This window comes from Rhinolophus sinicus, linkage group LG03, assembly GCF_036562045.2.
Source record: "Rhinolophus sinicus isolate RSC01 linkage group LG03, ASM3656204v1, whole genome shotgun sequence".
Lineage (NCBI taxonomy): Eukaryota > Metazoa > Chordata > Mammalia > Chiroptera > Rhinolophidae > Rhinolophus > Rhinolophus sinicus.
Window position 1 is genome coordinate 189,981,355 of NC_133753.1, and position 19,543 is coordinate 190,000,897.

The 19,543-nt window shown below is 46.4% G+C and overlaps 1 protein-coding gene across 2 annotated transcripts in view; it reads right to left on the reverse strand.

The window, feature by feature from the left end:
- OTULINL (OTU deubiquitinase with linear linkage specificity like) overlaps positions 1-19,543 on the reverse strand; it is a 23,437-nt gene continuing 3,894 nt past the window's right edge. Inside the window, exons 1-8 of one of the 2 annotated variants that reach the window (XM_019753536.2) lie at positions 18,344-18,392; positions 8,386-8,545; positions 8,271-8,302; positions 8,088-8,179; positions 7,187-7,336; positions 4,576-4,704; positions 3,415-3,684; positions 1-2,620 (exon numbers count right to left, since the gene is read on the reverse strand). In XM_019753536.2, the coding sequence (XP_019609095.1) occupies positions 2,447-2,620; positions 3,415-3,684; positions 4,576-4,704; positions 7,187-7,336; positions 8,088-8,179; positions 8,271-8,302; positions 8,386-8,545; positions 18,344-18,377 (1,041 nt within the window). In that variant the 5' untranslated portion in view covers positions 18,378-18,392 and the 3' untranslated portion in view covers positions 1-2,446. Of the gene's footprint in view, positions 2,621-3,414; positions 3,685-4,575; positions 4,705-7,186; positions 7,337-8,087; positions 8,180-8,270; positions 8,303-8,385; positions 8,546-18,343; positions 18,393-19,543 lie in introns of those variants that run through there. The other variant, XM_019753535.2, reaches the window with a different exon arrangement.

Genomic DNA, 19,543 nt, shown 5'->3' on the forward strand with positions numbered 1-19,543 from the left:
GGAAATTCACCTCTAATTTATTGGTGGCATTTAAAAGGGGTGCTCATTTATATACAGCTCCTTCTAACTAGCTTGGTTACATTCAATATACAACTGAATTAGAAACAAACACAACAAAACACCCAATACCGCCTCCCTTAAAATTTTGTTTTGCTGCTTTCCCAAAACACAGCAATGATTTAAAGGTCTTCTTTACTTTTTACTTGCATTGTACTGAAATGTCCTTTTTTTCCTCACAATTTGGTCTTGCTCCTCTATTTAAAGAATTCCTGCCCCACCCTGCCCTGTCCTCCAACACCCAGTCAAGGTGAAGCATAATGGGCTGATATGTCACATAGGCTGCCAATCCCTGTGAGAGTCCTTCCTTTCGATCCTGGATTGATGTGAACGTAACGACACTGGGTAAGGCGATGCACGGCGAGTGGTAACATGCAAATGCCAGGTGGTGCCTGGACTGCCCCACTGGAGCCAGACTCGGGAGCAGCGATTCAAGGCGTGTCAGCCACTGCAGGCCGCTGCAGGCTGTCGTGTCGGCTTGTGAACACAAAGGGTAGAGCTCATTTTTCTGGGTCACAGTAATACATCCAGGGGACAATTTCCAACAAGTCAATTAACTGACAGGGGTTATGCACAACCATAGATGCTTCCAAGCAGGAAAGGGCTGTAGATATCTATGAAAAACTCCTGTTTTGTGTGGCTCTCAAAATAACACAAAGCCCCTTGGTCTGAACTCATTACTCTCCAGGCAGAAAACAAAAGGACAGCAGGCACCACACAAGGCATGACGGGATGTCCAGCTAATGTACATACAGGTGACTATCCCCATTACCAAAGAGTCAGAATGGGATTTTCGCATACCACAGCATCTAACATACCTTTTCTATTTATAGTATGTATGATACGAACACGTGAGAAAACGTCCACTCAAACACATTAAGGCAGCCACTCTTAGAAGGGATTTGTAATCTTGAAGTAATATGCCATTAGCCAAGATTTTAAAAGTTATTTTGTATTTATTGAAATTCACAACAGACTAGCAAAGTACCTCCGAAATAAAGATGACTAAAATAAACTAGAAAAGTATTTCCAAAATAAAGATGAGCCCAAAGTGGGTCGCCTGAGTCTATGAGCGGTCCATGGTTGCTGTGACACATCGTCACAAACCTAGCGACTTAAACAACACGAATGGATTACCTTCCAGTTCTGGAGGTCAGAGGTCCGACATGGTCTCACTGGTCAAATCAGGCACCGGCTGGGCTGAGTTCCCTGCTGGAGGCCCCAGGCGCTGTTCCCTTGCTTTTCACAGCTCCCGGAGCCACTCACGTTCCTCAGCCCAGGGCTCCTTCCTCCACCTCCGACACCAGCCTGTCGCATCTCCTTCTGACTATCCGTCCAGATTTCTCATTTCCCTCTGACTCTGACACTCTTTCGGTTGTAAGAACCCTTGTGAATACCGGTTGACCCAGAATAATCTCCCTATTTCCAGGTCAGGGAATTAGGACCTTAATTCCACCTGCATCCTTCTCCTTTGCCATTCAACCCAACGTAGTCACAGGTTTTGGGGGTTAGGATGCAACATCTTTGCAGGAAGGAGGGGCAGGAAGGAAGGCGGTAGGTAGGGTTCTACCTACCACACGCTAAAAGCACATGTGACTCCACCACAGTTGAATATTTTCATGACAGTTCAATAATTGTCATTCAGTTGCCTTAATCTACAGAATTTATCTTTATCTATATAAAAGGTATTAACCTGGCCAGATGCTACAGCAACAAAAAATGTAGAGATATAAAACAAATTGTACATTACAAAGTAGTGGTTATCTGTGTATATGTGTTTATCTATGTATATATGTATATATAAAACTATACGTATGGATAGGTGTGAGTGTGTGTGTGTATATACACACACACACACTCACACATACACACACATATACACACACATAATTTTAGTTAATCACGTGGTGCTAGAAAATCAATATACCATAGAGATTCCTGGAAAGGTAATGGTATAAAATAAGGCCAAGTTTATGAGGATCCAAAATCAACCAAAGACAAGAAATGAAGATTGTAAAAGTTAGAGACAAAGAAATTCACTCTTCCTAGGTTAGTCGTTTTCCCTACTCATTTTCTTCTCTACTTTTTTTCTGTTGTTGTTCTTGTCCAAATTAAACGGTCTCGTGCCCTTAATGGCCCGCCACGTGTGAAGGGACCACAGCCCTTAGGAACAAGGTCAGACCACCAACCCACAAATCGATTAGTGCAGCTTTGGAGGAAATCCCTGACAAAGGAAAGTCGTGTGTGTGCTGTTGCATCCATGTACCTGTAAGCCCGGGAAGAAGGTCCTAATCCCTTCAGTGGCTACGACACTAGCTTTGGTTTTCCAGAAACACTTTCCTCGCCAGCGTGACCACCGTCCTGGGCAGGTGCCCAGCCCACACCAGACTTAGAAGACGGGAATATGGTAGTGGAGGTCGTCCTCAGTCAGCAGGGAGATCTCCGGCCAGTCCCTGAGCGGCTCCTCTGGGTAGCAGACTTCAAAGTCCCTGCAGTTAAACTTGAACAGTCTGAACACTTTTATCTTGACTTCAAGGGCATATCCAAGGATAAACATATCAATCTGGGGAAGAGATGAAAGAGAGGTCACAAATACACATTTCTGAACTCCAGCCCTCCCACCAGCGCGGGAGCGTGCTCTTCAGCATCTTGTGAAACCATGTAATTGTTTACAGACCCACACTTGGACCACTGAGTGGCAGAGTTAGGAACAAATGTCCACGGCGTGGGAGGCAGGGGACAAGCAGAAGAACATCTCTCTACACTAGCATGAAGAAATCACGGGGAAAAGGTGTTTGGGGGGGGAAACTAATAAAAAGTAAAGAAATACTCATAATAAAAAAATCACAGTTTTCCAATCAGTTTTCTATCATTCTAAATCCATTTATATGAAGAGGTCAGATGATTTTGTGCGCTTCCTAGGAAAGCAAAACAAAACCCCTTTTCTATGGGGATAGAAAAGCACTTGCTGGATTTAAAACTATTCAGTAATTTCTATGTATCTGCAGTAAGTAACCAAATGCTTTCCCAAACACTCGCTCACTTTCCAATGGGACTTTTTCCTGAGGAACCTCTGCTGTGGGAGAACTATTATCACCTGGGAAGCAGCGTGCAAGGTCAGAAGGGCTCCCAGCACTGGCATTCTCCAGCCACGGGGCTGGAAAGACACACAACAGCCAGCGTGGGGCGTGAGGCTTATTACTCTCCTTTCCCTCATTTGAGGGGCAATAGCATCAACCCACCACCTCTGTGCAGCTGGTCTTATCACCATGGAGAGCAAACGCCAAGCCCCTACATGTTCAAGGATTGCCAATATCATCCTTAATCAAACACACACGATTCTGCGGCCCCAGGTACCTGCTCTAGTCCACATGTGTCGCCTACAGAATTTAGATGGTTCACCATGAAGCTCAAAGGATCAGCCGATGTTTCCCGGGAAAACAGGAGCCTAAAGAGACTGGGGATGACCTTTTTCATCTTCATTTGTTCATACACTTCAGTGACCTGATACAGCATGATGAACTTTAAAGCTTCGTACAGTTTGTATTCCAGAATGGCGTCAGAGAAAAGGCTGTTGCACATGCTTCCTCGCTTGTGATAATCTTTAATCGCACTGAAGTCAATCCACTAAAACCCAGATGTAAAAGAGACGTTTAGAGGGGCAGAGGTGGACACACACGCCATTCATAATTTTTTAAGTACTTGTCAAATAAACCACAGATTTATGGAGGGGGATGGAATTTTTCCTTTTATATCTTTTGACACTGACTTTTTTTAACCATAAATATATATTACTTTTACAGTAACAAACTAGTTCCGATGATATATTTTTTCCATAAAAGCACCGCCTACTAGGTAAAATACTAAGCAATTCACTTCCTAGAGCTGCTTAAGATCGCTGCGTTACACAAAGCTGACCCTGGCTAGTGTCCTTTAACTCACTGCGTGCCAGGCACAGTTTAAAACACCCTACGTGTATTAATTCTCACAAGTGAATCCTCACAATAACCGTACAGGATAGACACGAGTTATAGTTCACTTTTACAGACAAGAAAACTACAGCACAGCAAGGTTATGGTGTTTCCCGAGGAGGATTCATTCCAATAATCCAAAATCTGGCAGGAGAAACTCTGAGTCAGATAACAACATTTATGCTGCGCTCCCCTCCGGCCCCTGTTATTAATAGGGCGTGTTTTGGAAGGATGCTTCTGAGTGCCTTGTCCGGCACTTGTACCACATTTTTCTGGGGAAACTAAGGTACATGATTGTTGAGGCTTCCTGGCCAACCCAGAAGGGCTCCTTAAGCCGTAACGGGCCTGACTATCATGGACAACAACACTGATTCAGCTCATTACTTGAAAGGAGAAGAAATCATCAGTTACGGGAAGCAGCATTTCTGCCTGCGTTTCCTACCCACCGAACATAAAGTGAAAAGCCTGACAGCAGAGAAAAGGGGCTGCAGTGGGATGGATGCTTTCATTCCTAGTCTTTTACCATCCCCCTCCCCCAAACACTCACCTGTGTTTTCAATAATTCCACACATTTACGTAATTTTCCAAACACATGTGAGCCTGTGTACTTCTCAGGACCAAAACTGTACAGTTGGATCCAATTACAACCTTGTGAAAAGAGCAGTTTTTCAGGAAGCTTGAAAAGAAGAAGACGCCAACAACAATTAGTATCGTAACGTTTATTACACACAACTTGGAATGTGTCACAGCATATAATCTCATTTCACTGAGCGCTCTTCATTTAAAAAGACTGTAACAGCAGTTAAGGAGAAACAGTCTTTTATTGTTTTGTTTAGATTTGTGGATTCGGTGATCCGGATCATTTCTTAATTCATAATTTCACAACTGATGAAAACAAATAAAAGATTAAGTCTACAAAAATGATCTTTTTGGATAAAACGTTTCCCAAACTCCCTAGATATGTCCCTTTAGAAATTATTTTTAACCACACAATGTTAGAGCAACATAGTACAGCCGGGAACACGTGGATTTTAGAATGATGTACTTTGGGTTCAAACTCAGCCCTGTTACCCACAGCAGGGAGATTACTCAGCCAGCCGACTACTGAACCTCTCAGCAGCCTCATCCTCTGCTATAAATCGGGGACAACACTATCCATCTCACAGGACTCTGGCTGGGAGTCAGTGAGATTATGACAGACGTAAGGATCTGATTCTTCACAGACACCCAGTGCATTTCCCACCCAGCTCAGCTTGAGGAGTCAGGGTCCCTGCTGCGTCACGTCCTCAGCAACGAGAAGCAAGGCTGGCACACCACACACACTTGACAAGTATTTGCTAGATGAAATGAAACTAATAAAACAACTCTAAGTAAAAAAAGGTTAAGGGGGCCGGCCCGGCGGCTCAGGCGGTTGGAGCTCCATGCTCCTAACTCCAAAGGCAGCCGTTCGATGCCCTCATGGGCCAGTGGGCTCTCAACCACAAGGTTGCCAGTTAAATTCCTTGAATCCCGCAAGGGATGGTGGGCAGCGCCCCCTGCAACTAAAATTGAACACGGCACCTTGAGCTCAGCTGCCACTGAGCTCCAGGATGGCTCAGTTGGTTGGAGCACGTCCTCTCAACCACAAGGTTGCCGGTTCGACTCCCTCGAGGGATGGTGGGCTGCACCCCCTGCAACTAGCAACGGCAACTGGACCTGGAGCTGAGCTGTGCCCTCCACAACTAAAATTGAAAGTACAACAACTTGAAGCTGAACGGCACCCTCCACCACTAAGACTGAAAGGACAACAACTTGACTTGAAAAAAGTCCTGAAGTGCACACTGTTCCCCAATAAAGTCCTGTTCCCCTTCCCCAATAAAAATCTTTAAAAAAAAAAAAAGGTTAAAGGACTAGAACATGCGAGGCTATGTATATGCACAGACTTTATATTTCTTTGCTCCTCAATCCTTAAATGTATGTCCTAGATTAAGGCATACTGCATCCAAACTGAAAATTCAAGCTATTCATCAAGAATTGCCTTAGACTGTTAAGAAAATGAAAAAACAAGGCCCAGATTGGCAGAAAATATCTGCAGATCACATGTCTCATAAAGCATTTGCATTCACAATATATAAAGAAGTCTCAAAACTCAGTAATTGAAACAACAAAAAACCCGATAAAATGGGCAAAAGATTTGAACAGCCACTTCTCTAAGAAGATAATATAGATGGCAAATAAGCTCAACATTGGGACTCACCAGGGGAATGCAAACTAAAGTCGCAATGATACTAATACATACCTATCAGAATGGATGAAACAAACAAAAATAATAAACAAACAAAAAACCCCGACAATACCAAGTGCTGGTGAGAACGCGGAGCAACGGGAATGCTTAGAAATTACTGGTAGGAATGTAAAATGGCAGAGCCACTCTGAGAAATGGTTTGGTAGGTTCTTATAAAGTTAAACACACACCCAGCAATGTCACTCCTGGGTATTGACCCAAAAGGAACAAAAACTTATGTTCATACAAAATCCTGCAAGGGAATGTTTCTCATAGCTGTGTTCATCTGGAAACAATCCAGATGTCCTTCCACTGGTGAGTGGGTAAGCAAACCGTGTCCCATTCACGTCAGGGAATATCATGCAACAGTACAAAGGCAAGAATCGCAAATTCACAGAGGCAACTGGACGGACTGCAAATGCACGATGCCAACTACGGGAAAGACATCGATTCAAAAAGCTACATGTTGGATGATCCCATTGATACGACAGCCCGGAAAAGGCAAAATTACAGGGACAGAAGGCGTATCAGTGGTAGCCAGGGGCTGGGGGTGAGAGAAGGGCTGACTATAAAGAGAAGTGAGGGATTTGAGGGCAGCAGTTATACGCTGTATGTGTTTGTTGTAACTCGAGTAACTGTAGAGAAGAAAAGTGAATTTTAGCAGACCACCTTACTTATTGTAAAGGACAGATGCTCTTCTCAAGAAAAGATAGTGGCATTAAAAGCAAACAAAACTCAGTACGACCATCCTTCTGAGATGGTTGATTTGCAAACTGACCTGAGAGACAGAGGACCAGGTCAAAGGACCTCTCAGAGCTCCCTCACCCTCAGCAGCCCACTGTGTCACAGTCATGGTCAAGGCGACACTTCGCATATTTCCAGTGTGAGGACATACCTTCACAATGTCTTTTTCTTTCATCCAGGAAGGAAAAGAGAGGCCCTGACTGAATATCTGAAACAACACGGATCTGAGTGCATCGTACTTGTCTCTCTTCACTTGTCGAACACACTTAATGTGACGCCGCCAAAACAGCTCCTCATAAGCCTATGAGCACAAAAAGAGAAAGTTGTTTTCTCCTTTCACTACATAAGAGATAAGGAGAGTGCACTGAATGTATTTTCAGGGGGGGTGTTACAGTAACAAAACAATGATAAACTATGAATGTGACCATGTGTCATTTTAAAGTGACTTTTGCGTGTATAGAGACTGTGCCATGCTATTTTAGATGGTAAGTTCCTGGAAGCCCCGAGTCAGGGAATGTCATTTTGGGGAGCTCATGGATCCAACTCGACCGCAGTGGAAACTACTGTCTACTTTAAGACCACGCTGAGGGCTGCATTAAATGTACCGCCCACTTTTTTGTTTTCTCTTCTTTTTGCTTTTGCTAGTGGCAAGGCAGCACTGCTGGGTATATTCACTAAGACTGGTCCAAAGGAAAATTCTAAAAATCCTCAACATATTTTTGCCAATGGGCCCGATCCCGTCAAGGACAGAGGTCTCCCCTGCACGTGCAGAGATTTACAGGCTGGCCAGGGGACACTGACAAGAGTACAACGCTTGCGTTTTCTCAGCTCACAGGCTGAATATCCCAAACCCTCCAGGGCACTAGCTCTAAGGAAAAGACCTGAAATCAACGTCTAGCAGCTGTTTGGCTTTTAAATTAGAGCCACAATTGTTCCTTATGTCACATTTGGTGTTAGTTGATCTCTGGATCCATAAAGCAGAACGGAATGTTTGTTTCTGGACTTTCACACACAGATTCTCCATCTTCCATGACCTTTGCAGACAGACTTACCTTCCTCATCAGCTTGGCACGCGCTGTCTCCCCTTTCCATTCTCTTGCACAGTAACCGAGTAAATCAACTTCTGCCTCCACACTGAGGTTTCCTGGACCAAACCAAAAGTAAAAGGTCATTAATTTCCCATTTCCATCTCCTGCATTTTAAAAATAAGGAAACATATGCGTGAAAATATTTACTTTTGAATTTTCTCTGCAGATATCCAATCCACCTAAAAGGTAAAGGAAACAATATCAACATTCTACCTTGATAACAAGGGTATTTTAGAAATTTCAAGATGACACAACCACGTACCATTTCAGCCGGTGCCCTAAACGCACATGCAGCCTCCTGAAGTAGCAGAGGGCGGCCACCAGAAACGAAACTGCCAACAGCACAGACCCCTTGGCTAGTCTCCACGCCGTGTCTAAGGCATGGCTTGTGAGTAATGTCCAAGAGTGAACTTGGTCATTTCCTACAAAAATGAAAAACTTCTTTTAAAGATCACATGACAATTACACAAATCTGCTTTCTTGAAGGCAGAAAAAAGACACACTGGATAATTTTTACCTGCACAGTGTCATCATTGATTTACATACACATTGTTAAAGCCTTCAAAAATTAAAGAAACACATAATCCTCCTAAAATCTGTGTCATATGTAAGAATATCTTTGTTCCCCAAATTCAAGAGGAACAGTGAACATAAAGAGTGTGGGTTCCAGAATCCCTCAAACCTGAACCGAAAACCTGCTTCTCCTACTTATGTAGTCTGTGTGACTGTGGGAAACCTAACTTCTCTTATCTGAGTTGTCGTGACTATAAAACGGGGGTAAAATACTGAGCTCACTGGGGAAGGGCAGGAAGCAGGATTTAAGGACCAGCACAGGGTGCCATGCCCTGTGCTGAATACCTGTTGAGTCCAAGAATGATGCCAGGAATTCTGCCCGGCCTGGCACCGAGCACACAGTGGGGTGGGGGTGGGGGTGCGGGGAGAATGGGGGGGAGCAATCACACCAGGGGCCTCCAGCGATGCCGCCACCATCCGCTTCTGCCCACTCTGATGTTCTGAAATCAGTACAGGCCATAACACACAGCATCACCCGAGCACACGGAACGAGTGACTCAGACGAGCAGGCACTCAGACAGCATTTCCAGAAAGTGGTCCATTTAGAAGAAGACGGGTGCGATGGAGATGGATGTGCTGCTATGATGTACACTCTCCTTCCTGACGCGACAGGAGGGGAAGTGAGCCTGTCTGGAGCGCTCTACTGTGTACGTGCAATCGTTTACTATGTGCAGTAGATTCCTAACCATCTTTTGTTTGAGAATGTGTAACGCTGAAGTGCAAATCAGGAAGAGGGCTTCTGGACAACGGCCAAACCTCCTGGGGTTCACTGTGAGAGTTTCCTCCACAGTACGTGGTTCAGGAAAGTTCCAATGATTAGCTCTCTTGATCAGCTTTGGTGTGTATGCACACGCTCAGTGAGGAATTACCAGCAGATCGAGAAACCCAAAGTTACCAGCAAATAAAAATACACATACTTTTATTTTATTACTGAAAAGGACATTTTCAAACACAGGGGCTTATTGTTTAGAACTGATTAGCTATTCATTATAGATTTACTCCCAGTTAGAAATTTAATAAAACTTTTTATAAATTGTTTAAAAATGTAGAGCCATACTGTCTTTAAAATTAATTTAAAGACCTATAATTTAGACTTTTATTAATTCAGTCTGATTTCCCAACATTGTAAATACTGAAATATGTAAATATTTTTAGTAAATCCTTAACATCACGGAAGAACGAGAATTTTCTCCGTGTGATATACATAATTTCGTCTACTGTAGTCATAAACACTTTCTAGAAAAATGGAATATTACACGATATTTTAGTTCATTTTTTCTCTTCATGTCAACTCCACATCAGATTATAATTAGGACATCTTTTCACATCACTACATATAGACCTATGTTGTTCTTCTTAACAAATGCATAATATTTCAGTATAAAACTAGATCATCATATATATAATCATTGCCTTAATGATAAACATTTGATTGTTTCCATTTGTCACTCTCACAAACATCACTGAGACAAACATTCTCTTCCACTGCAGACCATGGTTCTGCCCACTCTACACACACACACACACACACGCACACACACACGCACGCACACTTCCCTAGCCTACTGCCCATATCCTCAAAATGAAATCCCTCCTACAAGTCAAGCAAGGGTGATAGGATCAGCTTATGAGAAAACACCCGGGAGGTTTGCACCCCCATGCAAGCCTGGGCACCAGGGAGCGATCGGGGAGCAGCAGTCATGAAGTCACAGGAGAGGAAGCCGCTCCCTTCACTCCCCGTGGCCCTGGCCTGGCTGCACGTTCACTTCCCACATCTCGTGGATGTGACACTAGAGCCCCTTCCTGGAAGGCACACCAGCTGCACCGAGGAGTCTCGGCTGATAATATCAGGAGCGGGGCTTCCAAATCAAAGGAGGGGAAGAATGTGCAACATTTTAGTAGGAAGAAGTATGGCTCCACTGACCATTAAAACAGCTAGTTGGAGCTTTTCCTACGTGCCAGACCCTGTGCTAAGTTTTACAGGGATTAGTTCACTTGCTCCTGCAAACGCCACCGGGGTGTAAGGGGGCCCTGGAGCCCCACGGCGTCTCATCCCGGCCCTGCCCATTCACTGGGCAAGTGACTGCCTCCCTCAGCTTGTTTCTTAACCTAGAGCTGGAAACGGTACGTCACAGTGCCTGGGACACGGAGGGCTCGATGCATGCTCACTGTTACTATGGTTACTATGTGATGACACGGGAATCCTAGCAGTATCTGCCTCTTAGAGCTGCCATCTGGCTTACCGTAAGTACCCAGAAAATAGTCGTTATTATTTTTATTGCTATTACTCTAATCACCCTTGTTTTGCAGGTGAGGAAACTGCAAGAGAGAGAGAGATGTAACAAGTGGTCAAGGTGGAATTAAAAAACGGGGTGATGTGATGCCAGAAGCTGCGTGTCTCATCACCTGCCTATCCTACCTAGGGTTTCCAGGTGGGAATTCCTGCCCGTTCTCAGGAATTTTTTTCACTTTTCCTTTCCCGAATCCCGAGAAAAGTTGGTCGGGAAATCGGGAAAATTGGCTCCTTGAACCCAGGTGGTTGGTAATATCAGCCATCACTTTGTGGAAATGATTCATCGTGGCGAACAGAAAACAGTTGATATCTCAGGATTTGGGAATGGGAGTGTGAAAAAAAATTCCTGAGAACAGATGGGAATTCCCTCCTGCAAACCCTAATCCTGCCTTTGGATTGTTCAGCTGAGGAAATCTTCAAATCGGCTTTGCTACAGCAAGGGCATGAAGACTTTAAGAGAATTTAAACAATTTCTTCCTGCAAGTGTCAGAAACTGGAGGACAACTCAAAAACAGCAGAGAAGCCCACAAATGAGAAGACTAGTAAAGCACTATCTGATCAGCACTTGGATGATCTTGTGAGTCAAATCTCATTTCCCCCATTACAGCAGAGAGCAGATAAAATGTCCCACGTCAGAGTCTGCGCCGGGGTCCCACTTCAGCCAGCATGCCACGGAGAATTCAGCAATGGCCCACCTACTTCCCCCCGCCCCAGAGAAGCCCTCTGCCTAACGGAACTGGCCTTGTGGGATGCTGACTGGACTAGTAGAAAGAGGGAGAAGGCTCTACCACCAGGGAGTCGGTCATTCAACATAATAAAAAGGAGAACAAGGCGAGAAACTCAGCGAGCGTGGGTGGCAGGAGGTTTGGGCAACAAAGAATCTCCAAAGTGAGGGTTGCAAGAGGCAGAAAACAGAAGCACTGCCAGGAATTATGAATATTGGTCCTCTTCCATGGTCATCAAGAGACACAAAAGTGAAATTTCTTTTGAATCCTTTTGGACTGGTCCACTTGGGTAGTGGCTGAAATGAGGCTCCATGTAAAGCCCTGTGCATTTCTATTACATTACGAAGTGGATTAAGTGGGTCTCATACACCCCCAGACATCAGCTCTCAGCCATGCCCAGAGACCCCAACCCACACCATCAGAAGCAATACTTAAGTAGTTACGATATCCTCCAGTAATTACAGCAGAACCTCCTGAAGTCAACAACGTGGCTATCTGAAACTAACATCGGATCTGTGACCACTCAGACTGTAGATGGCAGATGGGACCACTGACTAGAACTGAAAAAAAAAAAAAGAAAATAAAAGAAAAGATACCGTTTTTTGTGGTAAAATTCTACTTAGAATTTTTTTCCATTCTCTAAACTATACCAAAGAAGAAATAATTCAAACATTCAAACAGGAAACCAAAAAGAAAAAAAAAAGCCTGAAAACAAAACTAAAAGACACTGAAGAGCCGGAAACTGAGTGATCATGCAGGTGGCAGTTCTACTGGGAGCCCGAGGCTCCCCCTCATGGAAACTCATCAATGTCTGGTTTTGCCTCCGACACTCCCAGGGGTGTTCTGGGTCAGACAGCCCACCCTTTCCTACCTCTGCTTCCCCACGGGTGGCCGCACCGCGTCCCCTAGCTCCTGTCCCAATCTGACACACGGCACAGCATCACATTGTGGTGCTTTCTTTCCACACGGCCCCACTGTCACCTGTGTCCAGCCCAGTGACCTTCTCCTGATACAGAGGGGATGGATCAAGGGCTAGCAAATGGGCCACGAAGGGGAAAATTAGGCCTGAGCTAAAACACATGAGAGCACTTTAATGTAGACGTCTGAGACAGCAGAGGGAACGAAGACATATACATACATCAAAATCATCTTGTTTAAAAAAGTCAAGGTAAAAAATACAAAATTTAATTTAACAAATACAACAGATACTTCTATCTGCTGCAATGGCATATTTTGGTAAATCGGCAGCAGATGGAAGAGTGGCCAAGAGAGACAGGGAGATTAGGAAGCCAAGACGGGGTGTGGGGAGGCAGCCAACCCTGATGGCTGTACCCTCCCCCTGTGGAAAGAGGACAGAGGGATGGGGGTGGGGTGCAAAGGGGAGGGCACAGACATGTCAGAGGTGTCAGGTCAACTTTTCACCCTTTTCTGAGCTGTGTCACAGAACACCACTCGCTTTGAAAAAGTGCATGTGGCTTTTGGATAATTCTGACCAAGGGCAGGAAGTGCTGCAGAGAGGAGTAAACAGGCCACGTGGGATGTGGGCAGTGATGGCCTGGAAGGGCCTCCCTCCCCCACCCCTCACCCTAGGCTCACACTTCTTCCCAGGTGGGCTGGGCATGGGCTGGCAGGCCGAGATGTGACGTGAAAGACACATGGCCTTTCCCCAGGGAGCTCCTGGTCTGGAGATATGACGCCCTGCCGTCAAGAAGGGCTACTGGTCAGCTTGTCCAGGCCCACAGGGCCACGACCTATGCTCCCGGGGGGCCAGCATATCCTGGTGTTGGGGTCTGGCCAGGATGCAAACTAACACAGGCCCTGAGCTGGATGCCCAGTGGCAGGCAGACCTCCATTCCCTAGTGGGTCACCTTTCTCACAGGTTACTTCTGAGAAACTCAGAGGCTCAAGAATAAAGCAAAATATCGTCCATTAGTCCAAACAAATAAACTAAGCTACATGGGAACAGAGTGATCAACGTGCAGAACAAATCCTGTTAGGTCATCAGGTCTCTAAATAATTTGGCGCACCGGCAGACCACTAGTGCTTCTGAAACGCTCAGGACAGCAGTGGGAAAGGCTGGGTGTCTTTCAAACAGTCTTGGTTCTTGCAGAACCATAGGGTAGTTTGTTGTCTGTCTAGCAGTTGAGGGGAAATATTCAGAAAACATATTCTCTTAATACATCTTTGAAATGATGAGGCGAAAAGCCTTTCCCTGCTTTTGTCTGCCCGGCACTGGCCCTGCTCACTTGAGAAACGCGTCCCCCACCGAGCAAAGGACTGTGACCCGCAACGGCAAGATGAGTATCACCGAGGAAGAGAACCACCAAGTGGACGGGTGTTATCTTGACAGTCATAACCAGGAAGACCTTCCACTGTAGGCCATCGTGCAACTGCTTACGCTCTGAACACAGCCCCTCAGGACAGGGTTTGTTTTACCCACGGCTTCTGTGGGTAAGCATGTCAGTAATACAACAGGAAACTGCTCCTGGCCAAACACCGAGAGAGGTGCGCGTGTGTGTTTAATAACATCACAGCTCAGAGCTTTCTTCCTTTACGGAGCACACCTTCAGGAGTGTGAAATGCAACCCATCGCCTTAAAAGGTAAGTTCATTTTTCTAATCATGCAGAGGGGTTTTAAAACCCACCCAACTATGAGAATGCCAAGGCTGTAGGTGAGCTAGGCTTCTACTGAAGAGCACATTTTAATTTCTCCTCCTGGAAATCCCAGAACTCCAGGGTCACTCCATCCACTCGGGCAGCCTCCTTGGCCAGGTACAGACAATGGGTTTTCAGAACAGGCCTGGGGCTCTGTCTTCTTTCTGCTATTTTCTAGCTGCGGGACCACAGACTAATCACTTAGCCTCAATGATCCCCAAAAGTCTCCCCAGTGGCGGAGACCAACAGTGATAACTGAGGGTTGGAACAAAATTAAACAATAAGCCACGCGAGTGCTTCTAATGCCACAGGCGCTTTGCAGATGTCACCTCTCGCTGAGTCCTGCCACCATCTCCCCTCCATCTTGTCCTGAATCAGTGTTTACGAACCTCTCCAGGTGGGAAGTCACTCCCTCTTGTGGGCGTCCACGTTCTTCTCTGGAATGTTTCTCTTTACTGACCCAAATCTATCATCATTCCAGGAATATAGATTAAGCTCTCCTGCAGGCCAGGCACGGCCAAGAGCTGCTGCTACAGCTGTGAACGCAACAGACGGGATTCTCCTGGCAGATGGACCCTCCGTGTTTGGAGCACGACTGAGGCAATGGCCCAGAGGGAAGGACTGGGCCCCCATCAGCACAGGAAACACGGGAACCTGACCTAGACCTGCCTTAGGAAGGCGTCCCCTAGGACGAGGGGAGGATCTCAGACCCAGGGGATGGACAGGACCGCACAGGCCAGGAAAGCAGGGGAGGCCGGCGAGGCTCAGATCAGCAGGGCCTTTTGAGACTGATGTTTAACTGAAGAGCAAGGAAAGCCCCCGGAGGGTTTTAAGAGAGAGGTGGATGGGATCAGATCTGTAACCACCAATTGTTTCTGCTTGGGGTCACGAGGAACGTCTGACTCCTCTCCTGTATGACAACCTGTGAACCTTTCTCAGAACCACAGAGTGTTGGGCTGAAGGGGATGGGATTCCACTGGCTCTCCAAGGCCTGACATGCACCAGCCCCTCAGCAGAACCGCTCCCTCTGAGCTCTGAGCTCTGTCCACACTGCCGCTGGGGTCCATGTATTCACGATGTGTCCCCTATAGGCCTGAAAGTGCCTCTAAGGCGAAAGCTGAACCTTAATCACTGTGGACCTGGTCATCCGATAAGCTGTCACATGCACACTTCATCTTTGGGGTGAAGAAACCTAAGCCCAGAGAAAGCAAGAAGTCTGAACTTGAACCCATATGTTCTCACTCAAGGTCAGTGCACTTTGAACTAACTACAGAACTGCCTGCCCTGAGGAATGCTCATCGAAGAATTCAAAACAATTGAAAAGCACAAACTTAGAAGGCAGCTACGATTTCCATCGTGCCCTTTTCTCTCTAAACATTCCCCGTTCTCTCCACCGGTCCTCACAGGACATGGTTTGCAACCGTCTCTTCATTATCCCGGGCACTTAAATGAGACCCCACGTCAGAACACAATGTCCCGAGTGGGACACAACCAGGAGGGCATTCAACAACGTGCCCACTTCTTCATTCTCGATCAGGGGTCAGTGAGCTCTCTGTACAGGGTCAGAGGTAAGAAGTTTGCGCTTTGCCAGCCGTCTGGTCTCTGTCCCAACTACGCAAATCTGCCCTGGCAAAGTGAAAGCAGCCATTAGACAATACACAGCGGAGCTGTGTCCCAAGAGAACTCTTATTTAAGGATACTGAGATTTGACTTTCATGTAAGTTGCACATGTCAGAAAATGTTATTCTTTTTTTTTTTTTTTTCCAACCATTAAAAAATGTAAAACCATTCTTAGTTCATAGGCCATATAATAGTGAATGGGAGTACACATTGCAATATACAGATGATGTATTATAGAATTGCATACTTGAAACTCATATACTATTACTAACCAATGTCACCCCAATAAACTTAATCAAAAAAAAGTAACTGAGTGGGACAGATACGGCCCAGGGGCTGTGGCTTGCTGCACCGCATTCTGGATCATACACTCAAACTGATGCAGCCTGTAATTGTATCAGTGATGTACAGCTGAGAAATAAAACCGCCATCCACGGACATTCAGACTGCTGTCAACTTAAAGTCTTTAGACCTGTTGCCGAAGTGTGTCTCTCCATCTTCCCAAGGGGAGGGGCGCAGGCACTTTCATTCCACCGTCCTCACCTTCGCAGGTGGAAGGGCTTTCCTGCAGACCTGGTGCTGGCCTCCGCCCGCCACTCTCACGTTGCTTCTTCCCCAAATTAGAGAGATGATGGAGAGGTGTAGGAGATTCTCCTCAGCTGTGCACCCCCTCTCCTGTCGGGGCCTGCCTGCCTGAGAGAGATGCTTTGGGCCTGCTGTGTCCCTGGGAGAGAGGCCTGACCTTAGGGGTGAGTTCAGCTCGGGCACTGCCAGCAAACATAACTGAGACAGAAGGATTTTATCACTGAGCTGGCATTTAAGAATCTTGGACTCCTGTCTACCTTCCAGTTCGCTCCGAACCTGGGAAAGAAAGAAAGGGAAATCCAGGTCCTGGGTGCAAGGTCTGTGCCTTTGAGACCCGGGGGCTGACGTATCCCTGCTACATTTCGTGGCACTGGATTTGGCTCTCTGCTCCAACCCTGCATGGTTTTCGTGGCGCGCTCTCTCTCCTGACTCGTAGACCTTAACAATTAAGCCTGTCTTCCACATCGCAACACAAATCACTTACAAACATGTGAGAAGAACCTAACGGCACACTCTGAGACAAGCCAGTAGCCACTTACCCCCTGCGGCTTTATCCCTTAATCAGAAGCATCTGCGCTCTGTTCCTAACGGTGACTAAACCTTCTAATTAGCTTCCCTTCTCCAATGCCATTTTCCACTCTGTAGCCAGTGTGAATTTTTGGGGGGGAGTAAGGGGAGGGCGTTTTTTTGTTTTGTTCTGTTTTACATTCAATGGACAGGTCATCGCCTATTTAAAAATGTTTGTGGCTTTTCTTGTAGAAAAAACTCAAGTCCCGGCAGCCAGTTACGTGAGCTGGGAAGGCCTCTGAACAAGGTCTGAGAGATGACGGCACATCGCCTCTTGCACCATCCTAGCCGGGAGCCTTGGGAGCTGGTTCTTCCATAACCAGGAACTGCCCCCGGAATGGAAAGTCGAGATGGTCCCACCACTGATGGAAGTACATGGCGGAAGCCTCCCCGTCCTTCTCCCCACCTTTACCTGTTCCTCTCATGGACCCATCTACCTATAGGTGGTCCTTTAGGTCTGCTCTCCTAAAAAGATACCAATGGCTTCAAAACAAACTCATCACATATTATAGAGCTTTATACTCAAAGTCTGTGGACCCCCAACATCAACCCAGCTGGGCACTTAGAAATACAGACCCTCAGTCCCACAGAAACAGATTTCCAAGCTCCCCAGCGACGCACACGCACACGGAGTCTGAAAGGCACTGTGACCGAGCAGGGGCTCTCCCTGCCCCGGCCCCAACTGCGCACTTTCCGGTGTGTTTGGCTGGGGACCAGGCACCCATCTTTTTTTTTTTTTTTTTGGTTCCTGGGTGATTCCAACATATTGCCGGCTTTGAGAAACACCGCTCTGGAGTACAGGCTTCCTGCACCCTTGACCTTTCTGTTATCTCCAATATGTTATCACATGCCAATTAATTTCCCAAATTACTTAGGAGAAATCCTGGCAGATTGAGGAGAGTCTTGCTGGTCACGTCATCCAAAGACACGTAAGTGTGGCCTGTGCTTTACGCCTCTCTCCCTTTGGCCCATGTGATGGGCTCCTTTTACTAGTCAATTGTTTTTCTATGGCTGGGAGCCATGCTTATCTACAAAGGAACTTTGCTGAAATTAATAATAAAGGAACCCAACTAGTAGTGGGACCTCAGGGAGGATGACCAACTCATCCTGGCTTGCCTGGGCCTCTCCCAGGTTTAGCAGTGAAAAGGTCCCCCTCCCAGGAAATCTCTGTCCCAGGCAAACAGGGATGGGTGGTCACCTACCTCCAGAGCCTTCGTGGCCTGCCCGATTCCCCATTATTGTCCCATCTCTTCCTTTTGCTCAGGAGGACTGGCCACTACCTGCCTCCCCACCTCATTCTCTGATTCTCAGCTCGAATGTCACTTCCTTGGGCAAAGCTTCTCTGACTCACTCCCAACCCCCAGGCTTGGTCCCGTCGTAGTTACACCCTCTCATAGCACACAGTGTCCTTTTCCTTCACAGCACTGGTCACAGTTTACACAAGTGTGTTTGTGTTTGATTAGTGTCTGTCTCCCTATGTAGGTAAACGTCTTAAGGACCGGACTGTATCTGTTTTCTCTCTGTTTTCTTGGTGCCTACGCACACGGTAAACAGTTAATAAATATTTGTTGAATAAATAAAGTGAATCCATGTTATCAGGATCCAGTCCATATGTCTCCATGACAGACAGTGCCAGCTTCACCCAGTATCCATTCTCTCTTCTCCCACAGAAACAGAGTTCTGACTTTTGACTGGATACGTAGCCACTCAGAATAAAGGCTGTGTTTCCATCCTCTCTAGGTGCCGGGGATGGCCCTGTGAGTTCTGACTAAGAAGTGTTACATGCACTTTTCAGAAGGCTCTGCGGAGAGGCATGCATTCCTTGCCCTTGCTGCTCCAGACTAGCTGGAATATACATGTGATGACAGATGCTCAGCAGCCGTCATGGACCAGGAAGTAGCTGTGGGCACGGGGCCATGCCCGGTGGAGACCAAATGGAAGGAGCCTGTGCTCCTTATTCCACGGACTGATTAGTGTCTGGGGAGCCACCTCTAAGCTTTGACATGAGAAAAATGAATTTGATTCACTTATTTGGGGTTGTTCTGTTATCCCACCATGCTTAAGCCTAACAGTCTATCTGGGGGGTCCCTCCTGAGTTTTAACATGTATGTCAGAAATAGTGAGCCACCAATGTGTTTTCCCTTCCCTTAATGATACTCCCATAAATAAAAGGCAGGAAGTGAGAATGTGAAGTGGTCACCTAGTGGGATGGTTTCCAGGTAGTGGAGTGAACAGGCACCAGAGTCAGGAACTCAGGGTCTCACCCTAGAGAGCTGAGGCGCTCGGGAGCCCAGCTGCCTCCCCTGTGAAGAAACATAATGGCGCCAGGCCATTAACCACTGTTCCCCTTCGTCCTCTAAGGCCTCGTCATGGTAACGTGTTTCAGAGTCATGTTCCAGGTA